The sequence below is a fragment of the Bufo gargarizans genome, chromosome 10 (assembly GCF_014858855.1).
Source record: "Bufo gargarizans isolate SCDJY-AF-19 chromosome 10, ASM1485885v1, whole genome shotgun sequence".
NCBI lineage: Eukaryota > Metazoa > Chordata > Amphibia > Anura > Bufonidae > Bufo > Bufo gargarizans.
The window spans coordinates 23,185,705-23,212,686 of NC_058089.1; the positions used below are offsets into that span (position 1 = coordinate 23,185,705).

General features: G+C 47.0%; 1 protein-coding gene across 1 annotated transcript; it reads left to right on the top strand.

Annotated features, from left to right (window-relative positions):
• Positions 1-418: 418 nt before the first annotated feature.
• FADS1 (fatty acid desaturase 1) lies at positions 419-25,847 on the top strand. Its single transcript, XM_044269479.1, has 12 exons — positions 419-883; positions 5,347-5,457; positions 5,543-5,740; positions 12,270-12,371; positions 15,147-15,275; positions 16,444-16,504; positions 16,588-16,664; positions 20,154-20,251; positions 21,244-21,340; positions 23,854-23,933; positions 24,023-24,148; positions 25,529-25,847. Exons 1-12 carry the CDS (start codon positions 626-628, stop codon positions 25,578-25,580), a joined length of 1,389 nt encoding a protein of 462 aa, XP_044125414.1. The 5' UTR covers positions 419-625; the 3' UTR covers positions 25,581-25,847.
• Positions 25,848-26,982: the final 1,135 nt, after the last annotated feature.

The following is a 26,982-nucleotide window of genomic DNA, read 5'->3' on the forward strand; positions in this document are numbered from 1 at the left end:
GACAGCTCATAGAGAGCTGGCTATTTCCCATACTGCAAAACGACCAGGTCCGTTCCGCGTTATATCAGCTCCATAACGGTTGTGACTGGAGTGTGAGACATACTGCCACCTGCCGGCCACCGCTATCACGTGCCTCTTATCATTGCGTCTTCTAATAAAGCTTGTTTTATACATAACGGGTTTTTCATCAATAAGGGGGGAGGGGGGGGCTTTTGAAGCGCCTTCTCTAACACTGATTGGTGGATGCAGTATCAGCGTCACTCCCTATCCAGCCAATCATAGAGAGCGGGAGGGTGTTAGTGAAAAGAGGGCGTTTGATAGGTTAATACGGGAACCAATAGGCGCCGAGGTGGGTGTGTCATGCCGCCGCAGTCCAAGAACTGCTGGTGCTGAAGCTCAGAGCGTTATAGCCGGGCACTGGGTCGGGAGAGTCGGTGTACAGGCAGCTGTAGGGACAGGCGGTGGACGCGTATACCGGGGTAATTACGGTATATATAGAGGGACTAGGGATTCATAGGGAGGGGAACAGCTGTAAAGCAGTGCGGACAATGGGGATGGTATGACGCGTATGGGGGTCTTGGAGGGGGGTGTAAGTGACTTGTAGACAGTGCAGTATAGACTATGAATGAGCAGAGTGAATGCACCTGTAGTTAGGTCCGATCATCACACAGTCAGGAGGTGCAGAGAGGTAGCCATGGCAGATAAAGGGACAGCTTCCTGCGGAGAGCTTCCATACTTTACATGGGAGGATGTCCAGAAGCGCTGCACACGCGAGGAGCGATGGCTGGTGATAAAGCGGAAGGTGTACGACATTACAAGGTTTTGTTACAAACACCCAGGCGGATCCAGAGTCATCAGCCACTACGCCGGCCAGGACGCCACGGTGAGTGCTGCCGTACCCGGTGCCTTCAGGTCTGACAACCGCTTAACCGTCCTTGGGTCCGCCACAGAATAAAAGGTTTAGGCAGGGGGTGCAGAGGTAGGAGTCACACCTGGGCCCTGGCGTCTGAGGGGACCCTAAAAGCCCCTCCTCCGCATAAGGAGACACCAATGGAAGGTGGGGGCCCAGCTACAGACTGTACATTGCAGTCCAGGAGATTGAAGCTACGCCTCCGAGGATGCCACAGAGACCAGGGGGCGACAGGGCTGCGCCCATACACATGAGGCGGTTGGATCCTGTTCACACTGACCAGAAAAAGTATTTCTCACCTATCCATGGTATGTTCGCTGGGGCTCCTGCACCCGGACCCCCACTGGTCGTGAGAACGGGGGCCCCAAACTAGCCCTTCCAGAGGAGTGTGGAGGAATGGTCACACGTCCAACCACCTGCTCCATTCAGAACGTATAGGACTGACGGTCCCAGCGGTCGGGCCTCAGCGATCATACATTTATCATCCATCTATCTATCTGTCTGTCTATCTATCCATCTGTCTATCTATCTATCTGTCTGTCTGTCTGTCTAGCTATTATTCATCTGTACATATGATGTAAATGCGATATTTCACTATCTCATGGCCGGTAGCAGATGAATTGTGTGCACTTAGATCAGAATACCTGCAGATGTAATGGTTGAGGTGGTGATTGTACCTCTTATTACTGGAGCCGCACGTCTTTTGGGTTGTGTCCGTGCACAATGTATGGACATGAGGTCAGGACGCTGGGCCTGCCTGTAACAATGTTCTGACATTAGTCTTATCCCATCCCCCCCCCCCCCCCCCACGCCACTTTTCTGGAAAACCCAGTGTTTGCTCATTTTTAAATGCCACTTGCAACATATTCTGTCTACGTCGCCCTCGACATGTTACCAAAAAGTGGGCTTGACTAGCGGGCCCGGCGCATTTATCTTCATTTATGCCAGTTTTCAGAAATTTCTGTTTAGAAACAGCGCCTCCTCATAAATTAGGCGCATCCTCTGGCAGCAAAGGGGAGATCATAGATCGGATTGCCCCCCCAGTGTGTGCCCCTGCCAACAGACCCACTTGCGCGGTCTCTGTGTCTGTGCCTTGTCACCATATAGTGTGTGGTGAGTACCCTGCATATCACATCTAATCATCCATCCCTCCGTGTACACATATGACATAAGGGTCCATTCACACGCCCGTAAGTGTTTTGTGGTCTGCAATTGCGGATCCGCAAAACACAGAGGCCGGCCGTGTGCATTGCGCATTTTGCGGACCCCACACGGCCGGCCCTATGATAGAAATGCCTGTTCTTATCCACAATTGCAGACAAGAATAGGACATGCTCTGTCTTTTTTGCGGGGCCGTGGAACGGAACTACGGGTGCGGACAGCACACGGCGTGCTGTCCGCTTCTTTTGCGGCTAAGGAAAAAAAGGACCGGGTCCGCACCCAATCCACAAAATTGCAGAACAGATGCAGAGCCAGAACTACGGATGTGTGAATGGACCCTTAGGCCCCTTTCACACGGGCGAGTATTCGGCGCAGGTGCAATGCGTGAGTTGAACGCATTGCACCCGCACTGAATCCGGACACATTCATTTCTATGGGGCTGTGTACATGAGCGTTGTTTTTCACGCAACGGAGGCCCCATAGAAATTAATGGGGCTGCGCAAAAATCGCATAGCATCCGCAAGCAAGTGCGGATGCGGTGCGATTTTCACGCATGGTTGCTAGGAGCCGATGTTAGTAAATAGGGAAGAGCAACCCCGGACTTTTCCCTTCTAACATGGTTTTAATGGAAAATAATAGCATTCCTAATACAGAATACTTACTAAACTGTCCATTGAGGGGTTAAAAAATAAACTCACCTCATCCACTTGATCGCGCAGCCAGCATCGTCTTCTTCCTGCAGGACCTGCGCTAACGTCATCGGCGCGATGACGTCATCGAAGGTCCTTTTGCAGGTCCTGCAGGAAGAAGAAAGAAGACGATGCCGGCTGTGCGAACAAGTGGCTGAGGTGAGTTTATTTTTATTTTTTAACCCCTCAATGGACAGTTTAGTAAGTATTCTGTGTTAAGAATGCTATTATTTTCCATTATAACCATGGTAGAAGGGAAAATAATAAAATCTACAGAACACCAACCCAAATCCGAACTTCAGTGAAGAAGTCCGGGTTCGGGTCTGGGTGCCACAATCAGTTTTTAATCAGTCAGTCAAAACTGACTGAAATTGCGTGCCTACTCGCGCGGGTTTGCCGCAATGCACCCGGACAAAATCCGTGACGCCCGTGTGAAAGAGGAATAATATAATATTTTTCAGAAGAATGCTTTGTACTAGAACGTTTCCTCGGGCCTGTCGTTCTTCCGCTTCCTCCTGCCCCCAGCCGCCACGCCGTGCAGATTGTGCGTACGCTGGGATTTTACAATCTGTCAGGTGCTATCCTCCTCACAACACCGGTTGTAATACCCATTCACAGGATTGGTGCAGCCCTGTGGTCCCACCATGTGCCCGGCCCACTCCCTCCCTCCACTCCCATCTCCTCTGTATCCCCCAGAGGTGGGGCCTGTGGCGGCTGAGAGCACGGCATCCTGCACAGATTAACCCCCCGTGTGCCTGAGGAGAAGAGAACCAGACGAGAAATACCTTCTCTATTAGTACTAAGCTCTTATTGTGTGTATATATATATATATTGTATATATTCCTAGTTTCCAATCATTTCCTCCTAAAGGCTCGTGCGTGCTGCAGTATTATAGCCCTAAGATATATGGAGCAGTATCACAGTACCCATAGAAATCCGTGGTGCCCTGCTGCACCTATCAGAAAATAAAAGATGGTCATCAAGGTGCTTCTAAAGGAGACTTTGCCTTTAATATGTGGAAATACACAAGGGCAGGCGCTGCAGCTACTACCACCCATAGGACCCTCTGCCACGTAGGAAGACACCAGTATTATAAATGGCACATGATCGGTGGGGGTCTTATTTCAGATTTAAAGGATAACTGTCACATTTTCATGTTGTTGCTGCTGTGGGGATAATCCATAATCACTAATTATTGTGCTCACATAACACTTGTTTAATAAGATTCCGTCCATAGCAACCGCTCCTCACAAGACTTCTTTCTGACTATCTTCTCAAGATGGCCGCCGATGCCCTCACCCTGAGGCTGAGACCTCCCTCCCTAACTACCCAGAATTCATCCGGCTCATCTCCGGAACGCGGAGCCTCACCCCAACCAATCGGCTTTCTTCAGACTTAAACACGCGCTTTTTATTGCGAATATCGCCACTATCCCGGTGCGACAGGAGCGCGCACGCAGCGTTCTGGACTGCCCACTACTACGTCCTCCGTCTTCTGTATATAGAGGATAGGAGACGGAGGACACCTAGGAACGCTGTTTTAGCCGCACCACTGAAATACCTGCGGGAGGAAAGAACATGCTGCAATGAATAGGTAATTCAATACCTATACAAAAGTATTAACTACGGAACTAAGGTAAACTTAGTCAGACCAACCCAATTACATAAAAAAAAAAAAAAAAGACAGTTATCCTTTAAGCCAGGCATGTCCAAACTGCGGCCCTCCAGCTGTTGCAAAACTACAACTCCCAGCATGCCCTAATAGCTGTAAGCTATCCAGGCATGCTGGGAGTTGTAGTTTTGCAACAGCTGGAGGGCCGCAGTTTGGACATGCCTGCTTTAAGCTATAAATGTGCATTGTGGCTCCAAGTGGTGTACATGAGCAAGACAAGTGCAGGGGGTGAATTGCAGCACAACTAGGACTGTAGGAAAGTGGAGTGACAACCCTTGTAGTCCTACAGTAGCCGCCCCCAGTAGCTCTCGAGTGGGAGACCTCTCTCTATGATGTTCATACGCAGGGATTGTTGTTATAGCAGTGTTAATAGGGTCTGGCGTAAAGGAGCCCATGAACGCTCATTCAGCCGTCAGCTATTCTTCCCTTCCCACCCATACACATGCATGCTCAGTGCAGTTGGGAGAGAAGAGTAAGCAGCTGCAGATACCTCTGGTGGTCCGGGGTGCTGGAATTTAACATGCAGGATGCTTCTTTCCTCTGACATCACCAGTCGGGAGAGAGTTGGTACACCCTCATACACGTACGGTAGTTCATGGTTCCTGCCAAAATGGGCGGGTTCAGATGGCTTTAGTAGTTTGTATATGGACACCTTTACTCTGGACTTTCTATTAGTTAGACCTCATGCCCATGACCGTAAAAACCGCGCATCCGCAAAATACTGATACAGTCCGCATTTTATTATGCGGATCTGTTCTAACCTTTTGTGGAATAGACATACGAATGCAGAAGGCACACACATCTGCATCTGTATGTCCGTTCCGCAAAAAGATAGATGTTCCATACCCGTCTGCAATATGTGACCCATTTAAAGGGTTTTTCCGCCGATCTTACTGTTGCACTGTCTATACGCAGGATCCATTCACTGCATTCCACATAGATAAGGAGCTGGTGCAGAAGCACATGAAATGTCTTTTGATCGGAGAGCTGGCGCCTGGACAGCCATCTGTGGAGCCCAGCAAGAATGTAAGTTTTCCATGTGACAGAGGATCTGCACCCTGTCATTTGTCCGTCTTTGCCCATAATTGCTGGTTTCTTCTCTCTTTCATAGGCCGTTATGGTGGAAGATTTCCGTGCCCTGCGTTCCACGGTGGAGCAGATGGGTCTCCTCAAACCCAATAAATTATTTTTCCTTGGTGTGCTCCTGCACATCCTGCTGATAGATGCACTGGCCTGGATGACTCTTCATTATTTCGGGACCTCTCTTATTCCGTTTCTCATCACAGCTTTACTTCTCGGCACCGTCCAGGTAGGTGAACTGCAAGAAAGATGCTGATACTAGTGTATACTACTCGAAGTACATGTCTGTATGGTGGGAATACCCCTGTGGTGGGTAGATCCATCAGACTGGAATAATCTTCCCATCTTAGTCAGATATCTCTATATCTAAATGGCCAGCTTGGACACTCGCCCTAATATTGAATGATTAGGACATCTATCGTATTAAAGATAAATTCTATATCTGTAAATGTCTTAAAGGCATAGGTTATCCATATATGATCACTAGGGGTCCGACACCGGGCACTGCCACAGTCCAGTTGGTTCAAGAGGCTGAGCGCTGTACATTATATAGTGACTGTGCTTGGTATCCCCTGTTTGAATGGAGTGGTGGTAAAGCATGCACCCTTCCACTCAATTCATTCTCTACGGCAGTGGTTCTCGACCTTTTCTCGCCAAGTACCCCTTATTGACAAGAAGTCCAAACCGAGTACCCCAAGGAAGAGAACAGTGATAAATGTTAACTAAATAAGACCATTGTCACATTGCTGTTATAGGCCCTCTTCTAAACCTCTGTCAGAAGTTCCTTCAGATTTGACAGAAAGAAGCGGAGCATAGAGCACTCTTCCAGTCAAAATGACAGACACCGCATTAGGACCCATGATAGATAACGATTACATTCTGCACTACCAAACATACAGGAGAATACAGCACTACATACCTCTTACATCCAGTGGCGTGTCCTCTGATATAGATGTTCTCTTTCCTCATCTTTTCCATTCAGACCAGACCGCCATGATGACTTTTTTCAGTCATCTCTTGTCTCTACACAGTTTGCCACACAGACATCAGGTTCCTACTTTTCCATCATTCTCCCCATCTTCTGAACACTCAATTCTGTCACTCCCAATACTGTTCCTGGTGTGTTCCCTAATACTATACTGCAGAAACAGACTGCCCCCCCCCCCCCCCCCCCCCTAGTACCACACAGTGCCTCATTCAATAATAAATGACACCCACTGCCCTAAAAAATAATTGTGGCCTGCAAATAGTGACTATGACAGTAATAGTGCCGTAAACAGTGTCTCCCAAAAATAATTGTGCTAAGCTGATACTGTGCCCGGGTGACCTCCATAGTAATAGTGCTCCCAAAAGTCCCACAGATGGTAATAACTCTCTCTCAGATTGCCCTCACTAGTAATAGTGCCACCAATAGCAATAATGTCCCCCATAGTGCCCATAGTAGTAATCATGTTCCCCATAGTCCCCCAGTAATAAAGCCCACCATAATGCCTCCTTTAGTAATAATGCACCCACAGTGCCCCCAGAAATAATAATGCTCACCTATAGTGCCTCCAGTATTACAAATGCCACTATAGTGCCCCCAGTAGTAATAAAACCCACCACAGTGCCCTTTGGTAGTTATAAAGCCCACTATAATGCTCCCAGTAGAATTAAAGCTCCCAGTGTGCCCCAGTAGTAAATATGCCCCCTTATAGTGCCCCAGTAGTATTAAAGGGGTTTTACCATCACACACATTGGGGGCATATCGCTAGGATATCACGAGAGGGAGAGAAGAGAACAACAAAGTTGCGGCACTCACCAGGATACAAAAGCTGTTCTTTATTGAAACTTCCTTAGAAGTGGATACATCGGGGGTCCAGGGGCGGACACAGTGTTGCCGCTGCAACACTGTGTCCGCCCCTGGACCCCCGATGTATCCACTTCTAAGGAAGTTTCAATAAAGAACAGCTTTTGTATCCTGGTGAGTGCCGCAACTTTGTTGTTCTCTTCTCTCCCTCTCGTGCATTCCTGCTTGTTGGCTACTTCTGCAGAGCACCACCGATTGGATATTTTCATACCGCAAGCACGCTGACTCGGATACCTTAAGCTACTAAAGTGGAGGCAGTGCCGCCATGTTTCTCTTCTCCCTGCGTTCATATCGCTAGGATATACCCCCATTGTTTGATAGGTGCGGGTCCCACCTCTGGGACCCGCACCTACAATGAGAACAGAGCAGGGAAATGAACAGAGGGCGCACTGCGCATACGCAGCCGCCCTCAATTCATTTCTATGGGGCCGCTGAAAATAGCAGAGCGCTGGCTCAGGCTATTTCCGTCTGCCCCATAGAAATAAATGGGAGCAGGGGCAGCGCGTGCCCGGTGTGCTCCCATTCACTTCTATGGGAGCAGTGCTTGGTGGTGGACAGACCCGGGAAATCTGGGGTCCTCTAGCCACAGCTCTCCCCGCTCCGTTCTTGTTGTAGGTGCGGATCCCAGAGGTGGGACCCGCACCTATCAGACAATGTGATGGGAATACCCCTTTAATGCCCCTAAAGAGCCCCCCAGTAGTAAGAAACCCACCATAGGACGGTGATACAGTGGAATGTCCAGAGGCCCTAGCAACCAGCAATCAAACATTTCTGGTTGCTAGGGAAGTACCATGCCCCCCCCTCACCCTGCGGCACGCACCCCTTGGGGCACTAGTACCGCAGGTTGTGAACCGCTGCTCTCCGGGACTGCTGGAGAAGACAAAGCGCTGCACCTATTGTAACAAGGACAAGGAATCATCGTGGATGATAGGTACGTGTCACCGAGGTTCCTGGCCTCGGTGGAGTAAGAGTCGTTTTTTTTTGTGTTAGCAGCAGTTGCTGTTTGACACCTTGACACTTAGTATGGCTGTAATAGCTGATCCGGGATGACTCTTACTGGGAGTAGTCAAAGTGCTGAGTGGGTGACTACTCCCCATGTTCCAGGCCGGGTTTTGCCAGGCATAAAAACCAGCCAGCACGGCCAGGTGAGGAGGATTACCTCCATCTGACAGTGGAGCTCATTAGGTCTGTGTGCTGTGTTCTGAGGGCTGTGTTGGGATCCGCGGCTTGAGCCAGGCTGTGAAGGTGAACAGGCCGCCTAACGCCTGCCTGTGGACTTGACAAAGCAGAACTTACAACAGGGTGTGAAGTAACACCCAGGAGAAAAGGTGACTGTTTTGAATATGAACTTTTCATGTGTGTGAACGATCACCAAGCAACTTGCGTTTTTGCTTTCACGTGTGAATAAACACTGATGTTTTGAACCAAGAACTGTGTATTTTGCCTCTGTGCTGCACCCGCTAATTCTAACTACCAGAGCGAATCCCCACATTTGGTGGAGGATGCGGGCAAGCGCATTTTTGGGCACGGTTGTATGTCGTACATCAAACCAGCTGTCTTACAACCCATGCCCCATGACAAAATGGAGGCTGTTGTGAAGTCCCTCGTGGAAGCTAATCCACAGCAGCGAGAGACCAACCTGCACCAATGGGAGGCTAATAAGCAACAGCAAGAGACCAACCAGTTGCTGCTACAACACGTGATGGCTTTGCAGACAGCAGGAGCAACACCAAGCGTCCACGATGCCAGGAAAGCAGTCTGTGCAGCGATCCCTAAGATGACACCCGCAGACAACATCGAATCCTACCTGGCGATGTACGAGATAGTGGCCACCAGGGAAAAGCTGCCCCAAGACCAGTGGACTGAGGTCATCGCTCCTTTCCTGGCATCAGAGTCCCAGTGCGTATATTTGGACTTGCCGGACGATCAAGCGGCCGTCTACCCAAAGGTAAAGGGTGAGATTTTGGCAAGACTGGTGGTAAATGTGTTGGTCCGGGCCCAGCGGGTACATCAGTGGGGGTTTAAGCCGCTGAGCCCATGAGACCCCAGTATTATGACTTACTCCACCTTTTGCAAAAGTGGCTACAGCCTGATGTGCTGAGTCCCACGGCTATGCTGGATAGACTCTTGGCTGACTTATTCTGGAGGGCGCTGCCACCCCCTCTCCAGCTCTGGATCGGCCAGGTGTCTCCTGGAAATGCCCTGGAAATGGTGGACCTGGTGGAGTACTACAAGGCTACTAAGAATCTTAAGGGGCGTTCTTTCGGGAGGGGGGCAGGTAAACCCCAGGCCCAACGGTATGACCCGTGAAACCCACCTGGGAGGTTCCCACTATGGGCCGGACCCAGGTAATCTGCTGGCGGTGTCAGGAACCTGGCCATATAAGGGCTGAGTGTCCTCATCGGGTTGAGCCCATGGACACTAATTGTGGTTAGCGTCAGTCACTGTATACTATATAACTGTGTGCCACAGGTACCCCGGAGGCTCTAGACCACTTGTGCCAGGTAGAAGTGGGACACACTCAAGCTGAGGCGCTGCTGGACTCAGGGAGCTTGGTGACCCTACTAAGGGCTACCCTAGTGCGGTCCGCTGAGTATACTGGCCGGAAAGTTGGGGTGATGTACATTCACAGAGACCTAAAAGACTACTCCACAGCGCTGGTGACTCTAACCACGGTAGCCGGCAGGTGGACCCACCAAGTGGCAGTCGCCGCAAACGTGCACTACAAACTCATAATAGAAACATGGAATGTGTCGGCAGATAAGAACCATTTGGCCCATCTGGTCTGCCCAATATACTGAATACTATGAATATAATAGGAAAGAAAAACAGAGAGAGAGGACAGCGCCTCATGTGTGGTACTGCTGACAATATTGATGTATATGCGTATAAAATTCGCTTACCAGAGGTTGTTGTGAGATAGTCACAACAGCTGTATAGGCTCTTGCTGGTGTATATCCCGACCAGCGGACGGGTGCTTGGCTGCAGCCTGGGTTCCTGTCTGCGCCCAAATACGTACGGGAGCTGGAGTAGAAATAAAACTTGTGCCGGATAAAAAACGGATGAACCTCTTCTGCGGGCGCTGCCAAGGATACCATATAGATGAAGCGTGTAGTTAAAAAGGCTTTATTACGTCTACGCGTTTCAGGGGTGAATTACCCCCTTCATCAGGACAATAAAAAGGTTTAAAATAGCCCTTGGCCCTATCTTATATGAAGGATGGCCTTATGCCTATCCCATGCATGCTTAAACTCCTCCACTGTATTTGCAGCTACCACTTCAGCAGGAAGGCTATTCCATGCATCCACTACTCTCTCAGTAAAGTAATACTTCCTGATATTACTTTTAAACCTTTGCCCCTCTAATTTAAAACTATGTCCTCTTGTAGCAGTTTTTCTTCTTTTAAATCTTCTCTCCTCTTTTACCTTGTTGATTCCCTTTATGTATTTAAAAGTTTCTATCATATCCCCTCTGTCTCGTCTTTCTTCCAAGCTATACATGTTAAGGTCCTTTAATCTTTCCTGGTAAGTTTTATCCTGCAATCCATGTACCAGTTTAGTAGCTCTTCTCTGAACTCTCTCCAAAGTATCAATATCCTTCTGGAGATATGGTCTCCAGTACTGAGCACAATACTCCAAATGAGGTCTCACTAGTGCTCTGTAGAGCGGCATGAGTGCCTCCCTCTTTCTACTGGTAATGCCTCTCCCTATACACCCAAGCATTCTGCTAGCATCTCCTGCTGCTCTATGACATGGTCTGCCTACCTTTAAGTCTTCTGAAATAATGACCCCTAAATCCCTTTCCTCAGATACTGAGGTTAGGACTGTATCACTGGTTTTATATTCTGCTCTTGGGTTTTTACTCCCCAGGTGCATTATCTTGCACTTATCAACATTACATTTTAGTTGCCAGATTTTTGACCATTCCTCTAGTTTTCCTAAATCCCGTACCATTTGGTGTATCCCTCCAGGAACATCAACCCTGTTACAAATCTTTGTGTCATCAGCAAAAAGACCTTACCATCTAGGCCTTCTGCAATTTCGCTGATAAAGATATTAAACAATATGGGAGGGAGAGACTTTCCCGGTTTTCCGGCCCTATGGCCGGTTGTGAGAGTGACTGGTACCCCTGAGTCAGGGGTGAGCCCAGGAGATTGGCCTTGTTCAGGAGGACGGCCAGAACCCTGGGAACCTGAGGCTGAAGGGCCAGCAGTAGGGGTGACTGCCACCTCGTGGAAGAGGAGGAGACAACCCTGCGTAGGGTAATGGTGGGAGTATTGCCACCGGGACCTGAGTTGGCAGACCTCAACATCTCCAGGGAGAATTTCGGTACAGCCCAAAGCTGAGACCCAACCCTATCCCGGGCTTGGGAGAATGTGTTAATAGTTGATGGGGTCGATGTTTCCCCGTTTTGTGGTCAAATAGAATATGCTCTATCGGGTAAACCAGCTGCAGGGTGAACCCATTTGAACAGTTGGTGGTGCCCCGGGCTTATCGAAAACTCGTGTTAGAGTTAGCCCACCAACATGTTTTCGGGGGTCATCTGGGACTGCAGAAAACACAGGACCGGACAGCTCAAGGGGAGTGTCTTTTCTGCTGAAGTTTGGAGGGGGGGGGGGGGTCTCAGCTCTCCCTATCAGAACTCAGGAGTCAGCTGAAGGATGAAACTGAGCATGTGCAGCCATCTCAGTGAGCAGGACAAAGAAATAAGAAAAACAACAAACAGGAGGTGGCGCTATACAGATACATTTTTTTGAATAACTCAGTGGCTATGCAAAATATTGAATTACAAGCAATTACAAAAGTATTCAGATCCAAGGGCTGGTTTGAAAACTGTAGAATATTTTTTGTGGGACAAGTGCTTTAAAGTCTTCCATGAAGTCACCATATATTCTTGTTTTTTGTCTTAGGCACAAGCAGGGTGGTTGCAGCATGACTTTGGCCACTTATCAGTTTTTAGTAAATCAAAATGGAATCACCTGGTTCATAAATTTGTGATTGGACAATTAAAGGTAAGAACTAGCTAAATCCAAGCTACAACCTTGTGAAGATCTGACTTTTTATTCTTTATTATGACAATCTATAGGATGTGTCAGCAACCTTCGGCACTCCAGCTGCTATGAAACTACAACTCCCAGCATGCACAGTTGCACAGCTGTTCTTGTAACTCTTGTAGAAGTGAATGAAGCATTCTGGGAGTTGTAGTTTCAGAACATCTGGAGTGCTGAAGGTTGCTGATCCCTGATCTGTAGGATGAATGTTTTTTCTATAACTTTCTTAGTCATCTTGCTCAAGGGTGTTGTACTAGGGTACCATACAACTTGATGCTGGTAAATAGCCATAATACACCCTGTTGTGGTCCGTATGTGAACAGGGGTTGGCAATGAGAGATTTCACAGGACTTTAGCGGTTTAAAAAGTCCAACACGGCTTATTTTTTTGTCCAAAACAAGATAATGGCATCCAAGTTATATGTTCACTTGTATCACTCCACGGCAAAATAAACCAAAAACAGCCACATAAAGTGCTTGTCCGCCTGGACGCTAACTAAACAGAATCGTTCCTTCACCTAGGTATTTGGTAAAAACATAATCAGGCTCTCCTCAGCCAGCAGCTCGTGCAGCTTCCAGGCACCGACTCTGAATTAGCATTTCACGCAGTAATTAGCTCAGCAGCCACACCTGGGTTTGCCTCGGGCTAGGCAGTGATGGCTAATCTCCGACACTCCAGTTGTAGTGAAGCTGCGACTCCCAGCATGCTCCATTCATTTCTATGGCCCCTTTCACACGGGCGAGTTTTCCGTGCGGGTGCGATGCGTGCGGTGAACGCACTGCACCCGCACTGAATCCTGACCCATTCATTTCTATGGGACTGTGCACACGAGCGGTGATTTTCACGCATCACTTGTGCGTTGCGTGAAAATCGCAGCATGCTCCTCTTTGTGCGTTTTTCACGTAACGCAGGCCCTATAAAAATGAATGGGGTTGCGTGAAAATCGCATGCATCCGCAAGCAAGTGCGGATGCGGTGCGATTTTCACGCATGGGTTCTAGGTGACAGTCTATTCACTGTATTATTTTCCCTTATAACATGGTTATAAGGGAAAATAATAGCATTCTGAATACAGAATGCTTAGTATAATAGTGCTGGAAGGGTTAAAAATAATAAAAAAGTTAACTCACCTTCTCCTCTTGTTCGGGTAGATGCCGGTCTGTTCTTTAGCTGTGGGCTGAAGGACCTGTGGTGATGTCAAATCACATGCTCCATCACCATGGTGATGGACCATGTGATTGGAGAATGTGATCTGACGTCACCTCAGGTCATTCAGCCCACAGCTAAAGAACAGACCGGCATCTACCCGAACAAGAGGAGAAGGTGAGTTAACTTTTTTATTATTTTTAACCCTTCCAGCACTATTATACTAAGCATTCTGTATTCAGAATGCTATTATTTCCCCTTATAACCATGTTATAAGGGAAAATAATACAATCTTCAGAACATCAATCCCAAGCCCGAACTTCTGTGAAGAAGTTCGGGTTTGTGTACCAAACATGCGCGATTTTTCTCACGCGAGTGCAAAACGCATGACAATGTTTTGCACTCGCGCGGAAAAATCGCGCATTTTCCCGCAACGCACCCGCCTCTTATCCGGGCAAAAAACATGACGCCCGTGTGAAAGAGGCCTATGGAGTTCTGAGAACAGCCGAGCAAGTGTGCATCTTTGGAGTTGTAGTTTTACCACAGCTGGAGTGCCGGAGGTTAGCCATCACAGGACTAGGGGAACGTGGTATACTAGAGTGGGGGAGGGAATAGCTGGCACCTCTACCAATACTTACCCACAATCCATAAAAATATAGGATCATTAAAGAAAAGTTGTCCTGAATTCTTTTACCTCACCCATCTGAGCATTCCGGGTGAGATATACCCCTCCCTCCAGTACTTTACCAGCCATCATGTTACAACCCATAAACATAAACCATTATGCTCAGAATGGAAAACGAGTCCTATCTACACACCTGACAATCCAAATGATAAAGCTAGCAATACACCTTAGATAAATGTCAGCTGAACCCACCAACTTTGCTGGCTCCAGCTGACTATCTAACGTGTATGGGTGCCCAATTACCCTTCCTGACGACATATGAGGGATTGAGCTATTGGTGTCTGCCAGCGTATTTCTTCCCTCTACTCATTTAGGGTACATGCATGTTTGGCCAGCCTGAGTTTCCACATCTATAGAAGCGTCAGGGGAGATAGCTGTCAGCCAAATTAGCATCTGTCTTCAATAGGGTGTAGATAAAGATAGAGTATTAGCTTCAATAAGGGATGAGGTTACGGCTACTGCCCATGGAAGTCTTTAAGGAGGAGGAGGGAGCAACTGCAGAGAGGGAAGCAGAAACACAGAGACACTGCTGCTGGCTCTTGTAAGGGTTTACTGTCTCACCCCAGTGCTGGATTCATGGCAACACTGCTCATTACTGCTGTATGTCCTCCATGCTGCTACTGCTTCTGTAATCACAATGGATCAATTATCACATTATCACTAGATATGGTTGTTGTGTGTACCAACAAGGATGACCGTTTCCCTTGAGCTATCTGTTGTATGTAGGAATAATAACAGGATGATTGCAGTTTTCGTATCTTATGATGAGCATTATATCTATATATCGTCCTGTGAATCGTCATCTCTATTTCGTCTTCTGGGAGTTGTTATATAGCTTCCTGCAAATTACTATCTGCTGTCCTCTTGGGATTATTTTATTTACGTGCCATCTGTTTGCACACTCAGGGTGCTCCTGCCAGCTGGTGGAATCACTTGCACTTCCAGCATCATGCCAAACCCAACTGCTTCCGCAAGGACCCTGACATTAACATGCACCCTCTTTTCTTTGCACTGGGCAAAAAGCTGTCGGTGGAGGTAAGTGCATGTTTTATGGTCATTTATGACAGATGTCACAGATAACAATACCCCCAGTGCACAGGAATTATGGGGCATATTTATTAAGACCGGCGTTTTAGACACCGGTCTTAATAAAGGTCCATAGCTGGGGGTGGATCTGCCGAAGTTATGAAGAGGCGCAGGAGCTGTCTAACATTTAGACGATTTTCCACGCCTAAAACAGGCATACCAAATGATGAATGAGACGGGCCTGCCGGCCTGCCCACAGTTTTAGACCTGGTGTGAGCAGGCAGAAGTCGCAGATAGCGGTGCGCCTCCGTCTGTGCCTGAAATACGCCTAATTTAACCGTATTTCAGATTAGTAAAGGACCCACCCCCCATGCAGAGAGAGATTTTTGTAAGGGCCCATTCACACGACCGTATATTTGAGTCCGCATCCGTTCTGCAATTATATGGAACAGATGCAGACCCATTCATTTCAGTGGGGCCGCAAAAGATGCAGACAACACACCGTATACTGTCCGCATCCGTACTTATGTTTCGTGGCCCTGCAAAAAAGATAGAGCATGTCCTATCAAGAATAGGCATTTCTATTATAGGGCCGGCAGTTCCGTAACATGCAGAATGCACACGTCCGGTATCCGTGTTTTGCGGATCCGCAATTTGTCTGAATGAGCCCTTATGCAAATCAGTGTTTAATGTGCCAAACAAGTGTCCATAAACACAAAATGCGAATGAAATAATCCAGCATGCTGTATACAGTGTAAAAAAAGAATTGGGGAGATATCGCTACCCACAGCACCTCGATTATTTTGGCGTGCACGATCCTTTCTTTATATGTACAGTGTTGTCCCAGTATAGAAATGATGGATACAGTGATGTCATAGCGCAGGAAAAAAATAAACTGCAATGTCCGAAAACAGGGCAAATGCACACAGTGATGCGAAAGTGCTAGGATCAGGCACACTGTGATGTCACAGTTCAGAGAAAAGGCAAACAGTAATGTCACGTTATAGGGACAACATACACAGTGATGTCACCATATCAGCATACTGTAAAGCGTACAGCAATGGCGGTAAAAAGTTCTCCATCTCTTCCTAAGGAACAGCAAGAAGGAAATTTTATGTCAGACGCCCAGATTTTCCTTTAATTGACCCATAATCACCTTGTCTGTCATTTTCTCCAGCTTGGAATTAAAAAGAAGAAACACATGCCATATAATCACCAGCACAAGTACTTCTTCCTGAGTAAGTATCTAACCCTGCAGAACAGATGACGTAGTCCTTGTCCTGACCTTGCCCTGGTTCCTTATCATCTGTTTCCTCTGTAGTTGGCCCTCCAGCTCTTCTGCCGCTCTATTTCCAGTGGTACATCTTCTATTTTGCTGTACAACGCAGGCAGTGGTGGGTGAGTAGGTTTCCATTGTGGCTAGTAGATGCTTTCTGAAAAGGTCATCATGTATAAGCCACCTTTAGACGTATCTAGGGTGTCTTAAAGGGTCCATGTGCTCTATTAGGGGCCGTGTTCACATGTCCATGAGAAAGTCAGTCAGTGTTTCAGCCGTGAAGCTGTCCGTGAGGGATCAGTGTTTGGTCTGTGTGTCCGTTTTTTGCCCTCCGTGTCTCATCCGTATTCCACGGACACTGCTTAGCCGAAAATTAAAGGGTCATTCCCATCTCAGACATTGGGGGGCGTATTGCTAGGATATACCCCCAATGTCTGATAGGTGAGGGTCCCACTTCTGGGACCGGCGTCTATACTTAGAATGGAGCCCACAAAGTCCTGGAGGGACGTGGCCACCGCTCCATTCACTTCTATGGGGCTAACGGAATTAGCCAGCGCTCAACTCGTAGGAATGAATGGATGGCGGCCGTGCATGTGTGGACTTTGCAGGCTCTGATCTAAGCATAAAGGTGGGATCCGCACCTATCAGAGATTGGGTCTTATCCTACCCATATGCCACCAATGTCTGAGATGGGAATGACCCCTTTAATTTCAAAGCATCTTCTATCAGTGGTCAGTGAAAAAGGGACCAAACAAGGATGCCATCGAAGTTGTCATTGATTCCCACGGACCCATACACTTCAACGGGCGTGCTTGGTCTGCATCACGGACCAAAGTAGTGCATGTCTCCGTGATATTTTTGACTGACCTACAGTACAGACCAAAAGTTTGGACACACCTTCTCATTCAAAGAGTTTTCATTATTTTCATGACTATGAAAATTGTAGATTCACACTGAAGGCATCAAAACTATGAATTAACACATGTGGAATTATATACATAACAAAAAAGTGTGAAACAACTGAAAATATGTCATATTCTAGGTTCTTCAAAGTAGCCACCTTTTGCTTTGATTACTGCTTTGCACACTCTTGGCATTCTCTTGATGAGCTTCAAGAGGTAGTCACCTGAAATGGTCTTCCAACAGTCTTGAAGGTCCGGTGACTGTGGAGGCCGGGTCATCTGGCGCAGCACCCCATCACTCTCCTTCGTGGTCAAATAGCCCTTACACAGCCTGGAGGTGTGTTTGAGGTCATTGTCCTGTTGAAAAATAAATGATGGTCCAACTAAACGCAAACCGGATAGAATAGCATGCCGCTGCAAGATGCTGTGGTAGCCATGCTGGTTCAGTATGCCTTCAATTTTGAATAAATCCCCAACAGTGTCACCAGCAAAGCACCCCCACACCATCACACCTGCTCCTCCATGCTTCACGGTGGGAACCAGGCATGTAGAGTCCATCCGTTCACCTTTTCTGCGTCGCACAAAGACACGGTGGTTGGAACCAAAGATCTCAAATTTGGACTCATCAGACCAAAGCACAGATTTCCACTGGTCTAATGTCCATTCCTTGTGTTCTTTAGCCCAAACAAGTCTCTTCTGCTTGTTGCCTGTCCTTAGCAGTGCTTTCCTACCAGATATTCTACCATGAAGGCCTGATTCACACAGTCTCCTCTTAACAGTTGTTCTAGAGATGTGTCTGCTGCTAGAACTCTGTGTGGCATTGACCTGGTCTCTAATCTGAGCTGCTGTTAACCTGCGATTTCTGAGGCTGGTGACTCGGATGAACTTATCCTCCGCAGCAGAGGTGACTCTTGGGGCCAGATTTATCATTAGCTCAAGTCAGAATAATGGAGTAAAAAAGTCGCAAATTTTTGCGCAATCGCTTAAACTGCGCCAAAATTTGCGACTTCTTATGCTCTGCACTATGCTCGCCAGTTTTCTGAAAGTGGGCGTGTTTTCTTATGTAAATGAATCTCTAGACAGATTTACTATTGGGACTATTAAAAAAGTCGCAATTTCACTCCAGTGAGGACCATGCTTATCTTATGAGACTTTTTAATAGAACATGCGACTTTTTCATAAAAACTTGCGACTTTTTCGTAAAGATGTGCGACTTTTTCGTAAAGCTGCTTACTGACGGATAAACTGCTACCGTCAAACCACATTTATTACAGTCTTAAAGGGCCGATCATAAATCTGACTTGGCTAAAACTGACTTTAGCCATATGTTAAAGTGGAGTGAGCTGTCAGTCATGATAAATCTGGCCCTTGGTCTTCCTTTCCTGGGGCGGTCCGCATGTGAGACAGTTTCTTTGTAGCGCTTGATGGTTTTTGTGACTGCACTTGGGGACACTTTCAAAGTTTTCCCAATTTTTCGGACTGACTGACCTTAATTTCTTAAAGTAATGATGGCCACTCGTTTTTCTTTACTTAGCTGCTTTTTTCTTGCCATAATACAAATTCTAACAGTCTATTCAGTAGGACTATCAGCTGTGTATCCACCTGACTTCTCCACAACGCAACTGATGGTCCCAACCCCATTTATAAGGCAAGAAATCCCACTTATTAAACCTGACAGGACACACCTGTGAAGTGAAAACCATTTCAGGTGACTACCTCTTGAAGCTCAACAAGAGAATGCCAAGAGTGTGCAAAGCAGTAATCAAAGCAAAAGGTGGCTACTTTGAAGAACCTAGAATATGACATATTTTCAGTTGTTTACCACTTTTTTGTTATGTATATAATTCCACATGTGTTAATTCATAGTTTTGATGCCTTCAGTGTGAATCTACAGTTTTCATAGTCATGAAAATAAAGAAAACTCTTTGAATGAGAAGGTGTGTCCAAACTTTTGGTCTGTACTGTATGTGTGTAGGTACGTTGTTCCAATCGTAGCATATTCCAACTCAGTATTACATTGCTTGACCCGTTATAGGCGGTGCAGGTAATATAGTAATTAACGTAGCGGTGTCCAGTGAAGTGGCAGATTGAGCACAGACTTGTAGTGTGCACCACGTGGTGCAGTTCTAATACGTAGCCTAAAGGGTGCATCCCACCTGCGCTGCAGATAGTATATTATTTTGGAGGGCTTTATAGTAAACTACTCCCCTCCCTCAAAACACCTGTTTAAAGTGCACATGTCAGCAGATTCAACCCGATAAAACCAGGCAGGGTCGATCCTGCTGATGAAAATCAGTTGGAACGCTCCCGAGAAATAAGACTTTTTAATTTATATGCAAATGATGGCAAATGATTTGCATAAAAGAATAAGGGGGTTCTTTATTAAGACTGGTGATTTATACGCTGGTCTTAATCCACATGCGCTGGCGGCGGGGGCGCCAAATTTATGTAAAAGCACAGGCCTCTACATAACTTAGGCGGCATGCTTTAATCTACGCCAGCTCCCTTGTGGCGCATATTTATTAATAAATGACCCCCCTAAGTCTTTTGTTTGTGAAAATGCCACAACCAATTTCCACAAGACGGGTATCATTCTGATCAGCAGGATCAACCTTACCAGGCAATATGACCTGCATAATAAGGTTGGTCCTGCTGCGAGGTGCTTTTTAAGGATCATTGAGAACTTGGCTGTTTCAATTCTCTCCACAGGATCTGGCCTGGATGATTTCATTCTACGTGAGATTTGGTTTGACATATATACCTCTGATTGGGATTGGTGGCACCATCAGTCTATTCATGTTAGTCAGGTAAGTGCACGCTGCCATAGCCATACTATTTTTTTTTCACAGCAGCTGGTCCTTAGGTTCCTCTCTATTCTTTTCGTACCTCTGCCATACACAGCTATCACCTAGGACTCCAGATTTTAGTTAGCTCTGATGACTGGCATCAACTTTGAGTTTGGACAGAGTCTTTCTGTGTTGGCTGTGCCTTAAAGGGCTTGTCTGAGTTATTCCAAAATGTTCCCCATACTAGAAAATAAAATATCCTATACCCACTTGTTTCTTCCCTGCCGTTCTGGCTGCAGTGATGATGTAGAGGTATATGGCACGTGACTGCTGCAGCCAATCACTGTCCTCAGTGGTCTCATTCCATATAACGCCGATGCCTCTGATTGTATACATGGCTGCAGCGATGAGGTATATAACACGTGACTGCTGCAGCCAATCACTGGCTTCATTGGTCTCATGCCATATACCGCAGAGGCCCATGATTGTATACATGGCTACAGTGGTGATGTAGAGGTATATGGTATGTGACTACTGCAGCCAATCACTGGCCTCAGTGGTCTCATGCCATATACCGCAGAGGCCCATAATTGTATACATGGCTGCAGTGGTGATGTAGAGGTATATGGTATGTGACTACTGCAGCCAATCATTGGCCTCAGTTGTCTTCTACCATATACCTCAGAGGCCCGTGATTGTATACATGGCTGCAGTGGTAATGTAGAGATATACAGCACGTCACCACTGCAGCCGAGCACCGGGCGGGGAAAAACAAGTATATGATGATTTTTATTTTATTTTATAGCATTCACTGGCATGGGATACATTTTGAAATTAGTCAGACAACATTTTGAGGGCACATTCTTGCATTCCCTAGATGTCCCAGCTCTTATGATGTGCTGTCATATTACTAATGTAGCTGAATCCAGAGCAGCACCAGGTCTATGTCAAGTTCCAGAGGAAATTGAAGAGTGCGCTCATGTGACCCTTCTTGTCATCTCACTTTGGTTTAGATTCCTGGAGAGTAACTGGTTTGTTTGGGTGACACAAATGAACCATATTCCAATGCACATAGACTATGATGATAACAAAGAATGGCTGTCTGGGCAGGTAAGCATTCTTATGTACTTCCTGACACTCGTTATATGCACTCACTGACCAAACAAAAAGTAACGCACCCGAATAGAAATGTCGGATTGCTGCAAAACTCGACATGCAGTTTTGTCTCAGACAGATATGTACAGTATATAATTACAGGCCTGATTATACACAGGATCTTGCCACAAGAAAGCATAAAAGTGCCTCCCCCACTATAAAAAAGTGCTTTCAGGGGCCACTTTTGGGTAGTGTACTGCTTGAGATCATTGACGGCTTGATGTGCCTTTACCACACACTCTACGGATTTTTTTCCAGTTGACAGAGAGCGGGCGGTGTGTGTCATTGGACTGAGAGAAGCAGGATGGTCTTTACAACTAATTGACGTAGCTGACACACCACCTGCAGAGAGGATCACTTGAGCTTCCAACAAGCATGAGCAGCTCCCACAGTTTCATTGTCCATCCAGACCCAGGTGGCCCCTTTATTACACAGCCCAGTACATGTCCTGCCATTGACAGCCAGCCACCCTCACCATCGTTTGTAGTGGTGTTGTGAACTAGAAACCTGGACTCCCACGGACTGGAACCGTATAGTCTTTAGCGACTAATCCAGGTTCAGGTTTGGGATCCAATGGTCAGTTTTGAGTATAGAGGCCTTGTGGTGCTTCAACCTTCCTTTTTCCGAATACGGTGACGCCTGGCAGGCTTTTACCCCGCCGGAAACCAGAATCCTTTCCCATAAAATTATATATCAATCTGCTCAGCTCCTCCTCCTCTATAAAAGGTAAAACATGTTCTATTCTTGGCCACAAAATGTGGACTGCAGACCCATTGAAGTCAATAGGTCTGCAAAGAAAATGGACGCAACACGAACAACACATGGAAGTCATCCGTATTTTGCAGATCTGCATTTTGTGGTCCACAAAATACAAACAGCCATGTGCACGAGGCCTAACAAAGCTATAACCAGCCATGTACCTCACATGGGTCCAAAGATCTCACCATTCATTGTAGCCATGTACCTCACATGGGTCCAGAGATCTCACCACTCATTGTAGCCATGTACCTCACATGGGTCCAAAGATCTCACCATTCATTGTAGCCATTTACCTCACATGGGTCCAGAGATCTCACCATTCATTGTAGCCATGTACCTCACATGGGTCCAGAGATCTCACCACTCATTGTAGCCATGTACCTCACATGGGTCCAGAGATCTCACCACTCATTGTAGCCATGTACCTCACATGGGTCCAGAGATCTCACCACTCATTGTAGCCATGTACCTCACATGGGTCCAGAGATCTCACCACTCATTGTAGCCATGTACCTCACATGGGTCCAGAGATCTCACCACTCATTGTAGCCATGTACCTCACATGGGTCCAGAGATCTCACCACTCATTGTAGCCATGTACCTCACATGGGTCCAGAGATCTCACCATTCATTGTAGCCATGTACCTCACATGGGTCCAGAGATCTCAGCATTTATTGCTCGGCTAGATTCTCTTCAGGCTTTCTGCTGCAGCTCTCTCCTTATTACAGCCCAAGGGGTGTGCCCTATCTGCTGCAGCTCTCTCCTTATTACAGCCCAGGGGGTGTGCCCGATCTGCTGCAGCTCTCTCCTTATTACAGCCCTGGGGGTGTGCCCTATCTGCTACAGCTCTCTCCTTATTACAGCCCTGGGGGTGTGCATTATCTGCTACAGCTCTCTCCTTATTACAGCCCTGGGGGTGTGCCCTATCTGCTACAGCTCTCTCCTTATTACAGCCCTGGGGGTATGCCCTATCTGCTGCAGCTCTCTCCTTATTACAGCCCTGGGGGTGTGCATTATCTGCTACAGCTCTCTCCTTATTACAGCCCTGGGGGTGTGCCCTATCTGCTACAGCTCTCTCCTTATTACAGCCCAGGGGGTGTGCCGTGTGCCCTATCTGGTGCAGCTCTCACCCTGTAACTAAGCACAGCTTCTAACAGGAGATCTGGCTGGTGGCAGTTAAAAGATGGAACTGAGCATGTGTGACCACCCCAGTAGGTGAATGTGCACATCACTATACAGATTAAACACCAGGAGGCACCATTATAATCAAGTAAAGAGAATATCTCACAACTGAAGCATTTCTGTAATAGAAAGTAAATTACAAAAGTATCTAGTTTTTCATGCTGAATTATATCACAATAACATTTAGTAGAGGCACAACCCTTTCAAGACAGCTTCTGCTAGGGCATAGGAACATCATAGAGGAGGGACCCAAGAGCAGAGGTTCACTGAGGCTGCTGTGTAATACCTCATGTCTCCTGCAGTGGCCGCTAGCAGCTTTCAGGTGACAGCAGACGGTCAGGTATGCCAGGCCCACGACAATCAAGTGATCGCCAGTGTTCCCTCCTTTAGAGGTGGTATTCTACAGATAAGGAGCCCCCTTTAACATTTTTATAGTGGAAGGGAAGTGACTCAAAGGAACACAAAGGACTACGTCTTATAACTGCATGATGTTTGATGATTATATACTCCTTTCTGTCTCACACAGCTGCAAGCCACTTGTAACGTAGACCAGTCTTTCTTTAATGATTGGTTTAGCGGACATCTCAATTTTCAGATCGAGCATCAGTGAGTAAACCACTCGGGGTACTGGAAAGAAGCTAATATGTAAACCATTTTTATCTTGATATTTCACCATGTTCATTATCTGTCTCCAGTTTATTCCCCACAATGCCACGACACAACTACTCAAAAGTCGCTCCTTTAGTCCGCTCACTCTGCAAGAAGTACGGTGTGGATTACCAGTCCAAGCCTCTGTTTACTGCATTTGCTGACATAGTCCAGTAAGTTACTTTATTCAGGTTCCTACCACTGTCATTTCTTAACCCTGAGATTTCTTATTCACAGTCGAGTCCCAGTATTATGACCATCAGCTATTCGGAGTAACCACCGTGTGCAGCACGGAGAGCAGCTAGGTGGGCCGGGAGCGACTCAGTAAGGTCCTGGTAGGTTGTCACAGGTATCTGGAGCCATGCTGACTGCAGTGCATCCCCCAGAGCTTCTGGAGGGTGTGTGGGGGGATCCATAAAGCGAACATGATGATCGAGGTGGTCCCCTAGATGCTCAATTGGGTTCATGTCTGGGAAATTAGGGGGCCAGGGATGGGGCGTGGGGGAGGATCCAGAGAGCAAATACGACGATACAGGTGGTCCCACAGATGGTCCATTGGGTTTATGGCAGGGGAATTAGGGGGCCAGGGTAGTACTTGGAAGTCTTGGTCATGCTCTTCCAACCAACGTCGGACATTTCTAGCCGTGTGAGATGTTTTGAAGATCCCATCCTCCCCAGGGAAGAGAAGCAGCATTTATGGGTGTATGTGATCTGCTGGGATGGATTCATACCCAAATCGGTTCAGCGTACCTTCCACATGGATGAGTAGGCCCATAGAATGCTACAAAAACATTCCCCCAGGCCATAATACTGCCACCATCAGCTTGCGTTCTTCCACCAATGGTTGCAGGGTGTCTGTTCTCTGATGTTTCTCGTCTGGCAAGCCAACGTCCATCTGTTTGATGAAGCAGAAAACATGACTCATTGCAGAAGACAACCCTTTCCAATCAGTGGAGGTCCAATTCCAATACCACCGCGAATATTGAAGCCTTTTCTGCCGATGCAACTTTGTTAGCAGAGGTGCAGTGACCATCCGTCTGCTCTGGAGCCCCCATACGCAGAAGAGTTTTTTGTTTTAGACCAGGGATGCCCAACCTGCCGCCCCCCAGCTGTTGCAAAACTACAACTCTCAGCATGCTTGGACAGTCTACTTCTATCAGGGCATGCTGAGAGTTGTAGTTTGGCAACAGCTGGACGGCCGCAGCATCCCTGTTTTAGACACACATCTGGTAGCCCCTTGATTCATTTTGGCAGTGAGCTGCTCCACTGTAGTGTCCTTCCACCCTCGGGCACCTTCATAGCTGATGTTCACCTCTCACATCAGTGGCACGTGGTGCTCTGCAGTTTCCACGTCTCTTGTTCACAATGCTGCCATTTGTCCACTCACAATACACTTTTACCACAGCAGTGCAAGGAGAGATAACACCACACGAGACTTCCTTCTTGAGCTATGCACTGCCGACGTCAAGAGTAGGAAGCGGTCATAGTAACGTGACTCGACGGTGTATATTCCTTAATATATAGAACATTTAGAGTCTTTCTGTTTTCTGCAGCTCCCTGAAAGAGTCTGGTGAACTCTGGTTGGATGCGTACCTCCACAAGTAAGAAGAGCGCCCTCTGCCTGATCCTCCAGGATCTACTACTACTATAAGAGCTAAAGTAGAATGGAGGTTGGATACTGCTGCCGTTGTCGTTCTGAACATTCCTCCAGTATCTCATCTGCAGTGTGACAGACTAGCTCTGTGAAGCCCTTCAGGACTGAAGATGAAAAAAAAAAAGTTCATCAAAACCATGACAATTGATTCTGCCGTAGACACTAACAATTTTGTATCCTGCATTTGTTTCACTTGGGCTATAAAGTTAAGAGTGGAAGCAGCGTGTTTTATAACGTGTGTGGTGGAAGTGGAGCTAAACGCAGTCTTACTAGAAATCCCCTAAAGATTAGGACGGCGGCATCCCTTTACGTCTACAGTACCTCAGAGGTTTCATGTTAAGATTATTTTTTTTTCTTCTTGTTTGGTATGGATGACAAGCTCCCTCATAAAATATATTATGGAGATATTCTTTGTTCAAAGCATAGTTTCTAGGGGAGAATGCGGCGCTGTATGATGAAGGCGCTAGAGGAGGTAGACCGTCTGTGATGCCTGCAGGAAGTCTCAGCAACACATGGACGTGGTGACGAGGAACCAAACTGTGCTCTTCAGAGAAGTATTAGGCTAAATGCACACGATCAGGATTGCGTGCGAATTTTCCGCGTGGATTTGGGGGCGGGAAATCCGCACCATAGGTCACGTATATTGTATTCTACGAGAATTTAAAATTCTCATGCACACGATCAAGCAGATTTATTTCAGTGCGCATTTTAAAATCCGCAGCATCTCAATTTATTTTTCCTGACCAGATTTTCACCATTTACGTCAATGGGGAGAGGAAAATCTGCACCTATTGATGCGGATTGACCGCACAGATTTCCCTGCGAACACCTGCAGATTTCAGTGCGCACCTAAATCCTGAACATGTGTATTTACCCATAAGGGTGCCTTCACACGCTGCGGATTTTGTTGCAGAAATTTCCCGACTGAAAATGACTTCCGTTTGATGCATGGATTTCCGCACAGCGCCATTCAGGGGAATGGAACTGATTTTCAATCACGTAAAATTTCTGCAGCAAAATCTGCACCCTGTCAAGGTGCCCCATACTATAGCAAAGTTTGCAGTGGATCTTGAAAGTGGGGGTGGGGGGTGACCAAGAACTAGTAAGAAGTCTTATAAGTGGTGATGGTGTTGAGCGAATCGTGCGTCGGATCATAGATCCGAAGTTGATTCATTCTAACACTTTGCTGTCTAGACCTGTCTCCATACAGCATTAGGCTACATGCAGACGAACGTTGTTTGTTTCCGCGTCCATTCCGTTTTTGTTTGTTTTTTTGCGGATAGGATGCGGACCCATTCATTTCAATGGGTCCGCAAAGAACGCGGACAGCACACAGTGTGCTGTCCCCATCAG

Coding starts and splice junctions, on each gene's coding strand:
- FADS1 (XM_044269479.1), top strand. CDS start 626: ATGAGCAGAGTGAATGCACCTGTAGTTAGGTCCGATCATCACACAGTC. Junction 16,665..20,153: donor TACAACGCAGGCAGTGGTGG/GTGAGTAGGTTT, acceptor TTCTCTCCACAG/GATCTGGCCTGGATGATTTC. Junction 24,149..25,528: donor GCATTTGCTGACATAGTCCA/GTAAGTTACTTT, acceptor TGTTTTCTGCAG/CTCCCTGAAAGAGTCTGGTG.